Source organism: Akebia trifoliata, chromosome 8 (assembly GCF_017979445.1).
Source record: "Akebia trifoliata isolate Shusen 1 chromosome 8, ASM1797944v1, whole genome shotgun sequence".
NCBI lineage: Eukaryota > Viridiplantae > Streptophyta > Magnoliopsida > Ranunculales > Lardizabalaceae > Akebia > Akebia trifoliata.
The window spans coordinates 44,318,723-44,325,896 of record NC_141382.1 but is presented as its reverse complement, the minus strand read 5'-3'; the positions used below and the strand labels follow the sequence as shown (position 1 = coordinate 44,325,896).

The following is a 7,174-nucleotide window of genomic DNA, read 5'->3' as shown; positions in this document are numbered from 1 at the left end:
GGGATCCGATTAAATTGATGATTAACTCACCTATCATTCCATGACTCCCTTCCCTTAAGGGTTCTGTAGTGAGTTTTTTTTTCCTGAAATATCCCTTTCAAGTTTGAACTCCATCTCCTGGCCCAATTGGAGAGCAGTGACCATTTGGCAAGCAAAGAATCGAGAAACTCCATCTTCTCGAACCTTGATTCTTCTTCTTTCAAAATCTTATTAAACATTTTTTATTTTAGAAATACGAATATTGATTTTTCGCTGTTTCTTTTGATCCATAGACTTATTTTTTTATTATTAAGATTAATAAATTGGTGATGGCGGGAATTGAATCAAATATACGATATCATCATCCATGGACTTTACCAACTAAGCTAACTGACATCTTAAAACAATTAGACACTATTTGAATAATTGCTGAACCCAAACTTGATTACATACTCCCTTTTCAAATCACTAATGCTGGAGTGACATTGGATTTAGTGCGATTATCACATTTCTGACGTGAAGGTGCTTATATAACCGTAGCTGCTTTTTACTTGCATCTCGAGGAAACAATCTGTGGTTATGTGCACACCCCACGCCAGAAGTGTAGAATGGCAGTAAATCCCAATGTCACCCCAGCACGACTCTATTCAAAAATCAAAATCAGATCCAAATAGGAAACAGAATGATTGTATGTAATAAGTGCTGGCTAATTCCAAGTAGGATAATGCTGAAATAACATTGAGATGTACAGCGTGGGGCATCCACGTCAGATATGTCCCCCACGATGTACATTTCAATCTTACTCCAGCATGACTCTTCCCAGTGTATGGGAACCAAATTGAAATTCGTATTGATACACATTAATATCTGAATCGGAACCAACACACATATAATGAAACCCCTAGAGCCAACCATATTTGGTAGTCAACTCAACTCGTTTGAATTTCAAGGTGACTTGACATTAAGAGTCATCTGGTGCCAATTTATCGACTCAACCCCGTTAAATTTGCTGGGTTGAATCAACTTGATTGACTTCCAATTCGAGTTGACTCTTCGAGTTATAGTTTGTATGTCAACAATACTACCCCTAGCAAAACATTTGCTAGTTTCTTTGATGGTTTTCTAAGATTAGCTCAATGTGTGCAGGATATTAATGGGAGAAAGGTGATGTTGGGTGTTCAAAGCATAAGAAACTCCCTAATGAACTCCATACTATCAGCTGTAATAGCTGTTGCTCTCAACACTTCCTTGGCTGCTTTATGGAATAACACATACAACGCTAGCCATCTCCTTCAAGACACCTCCTTTGGTTCACCAGGCTTTCGGAATGTAGCTCTTAAGTATAGCTCTTCATCACTATTACTGTTGATTAGCTTCCTTTGCAGCTCCATGGCAGCTGGATACTTGAATGAAGCAAATTTCCTTGTCAATGTATCGGGCTTCTCCCCCGGGCACGTACTAGACATGTTCGAACGAGGGTGCTTCTTCTCTCTTATTGGCATTCGGGCACTCTATATGACCTTCCCATTATTGTTATGGATGTTGGGACCCGTACCAATGGCACTATCATCAGTGGCAACGATTTGGATGTTTTATGGGCTTGATTTCATCACCACTAATCGCAACAAGGACGAAATGTACTGGAGTTGATAATAGAGCATGTGAAGTAATCTACAATGAGGTATGGGATACATTGAATCGTCACTGTCGTACGAAGTTGTGGTAGAGATTAGGGAAAGATATCTAAGTTTGGTAGTATAAATAATTAGATCAATTAGGATCTATAGAATAATTCTAATTGGGTTTGCTTTTATAATTTGGTTGATGTAATTTGTCAACAAAAACTCTATTAAGATGGCTCATGTATTGATTATTCAATTTAATAGAAAATATTTCGTCGAAAAGTAGAGCATGGTAGAGACTTATATCTGAGTAGAGATATCTGAATTCGTTTTTAGGTAGTTTTGTTTAGGGAAGTTTGTCCTCGGGGTAGCTCAATCACCTTCGTAATTCGTACGATTCCCTCTCTTTTAATATATGGTCAAGTTTTGATGACTTGTGAAAAAACATATGATCCCAACTGTAAATACTAAAGCCAATAGTTGGGATTTATCCTCGGATTAAGTACCCCTAGGATACATGTTATTGGGAAACGTATAAATCTCGACCATTAATTTTTTATCTTTTCATGGCATGATTGAAGTTCAATCTATTACTTTGCTATAACATTCTTCCATTAGCAAATCTGAGATCGAACTCTTCTAGGCCACCTAGTATCGTAGAACCTCGTCTCAATGCCCAATAGAAAATTAGGTTTCATGAGAGATCCATTCAAATCCAATAATTTGACGTCTCAAGAAAAATTGTCAAACCGCGAATGTGGTTTCAATCCTTCTGATGACACCAAAAGTCATTTCGATATGCAATTTTATATGGTTTCTATTTTATTTATTATCCTTGATCTGAGTATAACCTCCAAAGCAGGACTATCAATGGGTCGAGGTTGATTTGGTACCGATCCAATAAGTATTAGATTGGATCCAGGACTGATCCGATAAGTATCGGATCGGATTTTTATCGGGTCTCAATATTAAGATCCAAATCCGATCAATTAACAATCAGATCGGGTCGGATCAAGCCAAACCCCATTTTTGTATACAAAATCTAAAATAAACTGTACATCTTTCAACAAATATATAATATAATTATATACTTTATAACATATTATCGGATTGGGACATGGTTGATCTAGATCTAATCCAATAAGATATCTGATCGAAACCTTATCGAAGCGGATTCTGATTGGAATCCAAACCCGAAGTTATAGGATTGGATTTCGGATCTAATCCAATCCATTGACAGCCCTACTCCAAAGGATAACCAGAAGAGCCTACTCTATTAATGAGTCAAAAGTTTTGCGAAGTCCAAATATTGGGATGAGTCTTTGAGAGATCAAAGTTGATGGTTGTGATCTAGACAGAGAGAATTTTTTTGTTGTGGTTTCATACACTTAGTATGCATATTGAATTATATATTGTATAGCAGATGAGACAAATATTATGAGGAAGTCAATATTGAAATAGTCCGGCCCATAATTTGTCCTATATTCGGTCCGATAATTTCCACAAAACATCAATCACATCCAAAATAAGAGGAAATTACCAATAATCCATCTCAATAAATTAGCAAACTATCATAGAGTACGAGCATATAAGATTAAAAATGGCCCTAGAAATCATAGATGATCTCAACCGTTCAAGTGAGTTGTCCCACTCGATGAATTGGTGGGCCATATTTTAAATGGATATCATGTAGTATGCTGAAGTAGTGCCACATTTAATGGGTATCACTGATTTTTTATTGGGTTGTGGATTGATCTGGAATCGATCTGATAAAATTAAGATAAATTCCGTTATAATCCATTATTTAATTGATTGGGTAATTGTTGGATCTCAATAATTGGATCCAAATTCACTCTGATCGAAAACGATTGGATCTGATCAATTCAACAAGAGGAAGGTGAGTAATGTTGATTGAAATCCAAATTAAATATGCTACTTCCCTTCATCATCAAATTATAGACCTCGGTAAAAACAGATTTAAAATAATAATAATTTAAAAAAAAATTATAATATAATCTTAAATAGATATATTTAAATAATATATTTATAATATAATAAAATAGAATAGATCGAATGTCAATTTTATCTTTTAAAATTTGCTCAAAAAATAGCAAAATAAACAATCTTTAATGTAACATTTGTCCATTTCCTAGTATATTAAAAAAAAAATTTATTAATATACTTTTATTTTTCAGATTTTTTGTCCAATCCATTGCAGTCTAAGAACTTGTGCAGCAATCCAACTCAAGACCTCCTTTGCAGGGAGTATGGCACATAATTTTGGGAAGAATAGATTGGACATACACCTGAGGGGAGTATGCCACGTGGCTTGCAAAGGTGATTTAGAAATGGTTAGCTATGCAACTATGTAGATCACATAATCAGCCCTGGTTTTATAAAATTGAAAGTACACTCTTTTGGACTTTTTAAATGTCTTTTCTCCCCAAAAACCTTCTAGCAAAATTTTAGTTCCCCTCCCTCGCAAGAGCCGGACATTTTGGCTTTTTGTTACTCTCTGCCTTCATGTACATTGGAAAACATCTCATAGAGCTTCTTCATTCCTCTCTCTCTCTCTCTCATAATGGAGGATTTGGAAAAGTTGACCAAGGCAAGACAAGAACTTGAAGAGCTTTACATGGGAGTCCTTGATGAATCAGTTAATTTAACTTTCAAAGATCTTCCCGACTTGAAACAACAAAATGGAGTGACAGAAAGAAAAATAATCAACGTAGAACCAATTCAAGAGGCGGGCAATATTAAAGAAGGATTATCCCTACCTAGATCATCAAGACCTAATTTTTCAAAGAGCCTTCAAGCATCAGAAGGCCATCGACGTCATGTTGAAAAAAATGATATGAAAGCATCTAGAGGTCATCAGCACGTCAGAATGGATAATTATCAACCTCACAAATCTCCAAACAATTCAAGAAGGAAGATGGGGCCGAAAAGTACAACAAATAGTTACCTCGATTATGACAATGTAAGTGGCATGGGCATAGCTTCAAGGAGTCTACTTGAAGAGCGAGGAGGAAGTTGTAGACCTGGAATTCCTCACTCAAACATTTGCACCATCTGCAACGCTTACATCTATATCTTTCGACATCGATGCTTGGTGAACCTCTAGACTCATAATTCAATTTTTGGACAATAATTTCTTATATTTAATTTTCTATTTTTAGTGTAGAATAATATCATTGTCATCATCATCAAAATCTTATTTCAAAAAATTTATTATCGACTAATTTTATCTTGTTCTTCTATTTAATTTGATCAAGATTGGTATCACGAGATAGCTAAGTTTTTATACTAAAATGGTCAACATGACGTAATCCATCTCCTTCATTTAGGTTAGGGACTAGGGATTGATGTAGAGTAGAACAATTATAAAACGATCGAATTTAAAAAGAATAAGATATTTAGGGTAGTGTTCAGCAGCCAATGTTGGGAGTCAAAATTTGTCAGTAAAATAATTATTAGACGAATGAATTTAAAAAGAATAATATATATAGGATAGCGTTTGCAGCCAACGTTGGGAGTCAAAATCTGTCCTATATGATTTAAAAGTTTTGGATTTGACTGATTTTTTGTGAAGATGATATTTATGTAAAGTGGTTTATAAATTAAATGTAAAAAATAGACGGTCCACAACTCTAAACCACTTTTGATGGGGTTCATATATATATTGAAGGTTTATATATCTATATTCTAATATATTTAATTTATTCACACACCCAAAAGATTAATTTATATCATTCAGCACTTATATCATGCAAATGCAATTTATTGTATCAAAGAAAGACAATTGTACGACCACAAAATATGGAAAACTATTTAATATATATTTAAGATCCCGTAATTGAAATCTCACATTAAAATTTTAACAATTATGATTGTAGGTCTGTGGAAGAGTTTATTGCAGGTCCTGTGTACGTGTAGGTATGGGAGAGATGACTGAAGGAAGAAAGTGTGTGGAGTGCCTTGGAAGAAGATTTAGCCAAAGGTAAAACAAAATCCGAACTTTTCTTAATTTAGAGTGCTGATTTTCTAACTAGAAAGTCTTTCACTCAGTCAATACTGGCTGACGTGTCATGGACACAGAATCATAGATCTCTTTCCTCAAAATACACAATTGTACATCTTCTAGAAAATCATTATTCTTTAATTTAGAATTAATAATGATAAATGCATGCGGTCTGGATACGCGACTGACATGGCAATGGCATAGAATGGCACATCTTTTTTTCCTGTGTATCCCGATGAAAACAATCTATAATTTTGTGCCCTTGCCACATCAGCCGCATACCAAGACCACATGCATTCATCATGACTCTTCAATATAAGGTATGTCAGACTCTCCGCAAAAAAAAAGTGGGATGAAAAATTATTTTCCACCCCCACTTATCGAGGAAATGGTTTCCTACCTCCTGAAGTTTAAATCATGATTACCCTTATTTTACTTGGTACAATCAAACATCCGAACTATTTTTCAAATCAACATGCTCTAAGGAATTCATATTCCCTTTAAAATGAATTCCATGCATTCATACAAACTTCTTCTTTTTTTTGGCTTATGGGTGGATTTCAAGCTACTGATATGAAAATAATAATAAGAGTTGGCTCAATGGCAATTTTGGACCAATAAGCAATTAATGCCCATAGGTCGTGAGTTCGATAACCAGTATGATCATTAATTTTTTAGGAGTCAGGTGTACTCTCACTTACCTGGTGTGTGTGATGTGCAGGCGTTGCACATACCTCAAGATTAGTCCTTGGACAAGACCATGGTCTATGGACTGGGCAAAAGCTTAGATACAGGCCGGTCTGTTGTTTATAGGAATACCAAGTTATCACAAAATTAATAATAAATAAATAAATAAATTCTCTAATCAATGATCATAAATCTATGAGTCACTAGGCCCCCAAAAGTGCCATAATTGTAGATATTTGAAACTTCAATTTAGATAGCTAACCAACTCTCCACAACCCTAGATTGACTTTTCTAATAGAGTCATGCTGGAGTGACCTCAAGCTAGAACCTCATATCACACTTCTTGATATGAAAGTGAATAGGAACCATAGATGTTTTTTCACTTGTATCTCGATGAAAAGCATGTATGTTTCCCATGCACTTTCATGTCAAGAAGTGCGATATGAGGTTCAGCCTGAGGTCACTTCAACACTATTCTTTCTAATACTCTAGATAATATTTTATTTGGATAATTGTTTCATGTACTCTCCATAACTATCCTTGTTATCATTATTGGTATGGGAAAATTGTAGTAAATTAATCATTGTCTTTAAAGGTGACTCAATTTTGAGGATGAGGCTAATCACAAGGGAATAACATTAGGTGGGAAAATCGTCTCGAGTGGTGGAGGGAAAACATTTTTCTACCTAGGGTGAAAATCGCTTTGTACAGAAAAATGAACTCTAAAAAATCTCATTCATACCCAATAACACAGTCACAAAATTCTCCAAATCTTTCCAGAACTGCATAAGGGATTAACCTGTTAAATCCGTGAATTGATGTATTACACAAAGATTTATTGATTATTTAAAAAAAAAAATTAGTT

At 34.8% G+C, this 7,174-nt stretch overlaps 1 protein-coding gene across 1 annotated transcript; it reads left to right on the top strand.

Annotated features, from left to right (window-relative positions):
* The first annotated feature begins 788 nt into the window (after nt 1–788).
* On the top strand, nt 789–1,629 carry LOC147397049 (uncharacterized). Its single transcript, XM_086450180.1, has 2 exons — nt 789–803; nt 1,126–1,629. Exons 1-2 carry the CDS (start codon nt 789–791, stop codon nt 1,627–1,629), a joined length of 519 nt encoding a protein of 172 aa, XP_086306306.1.
* Nucleotides 1,630–7,174: the final 5,545 nt, after the last annotated feature.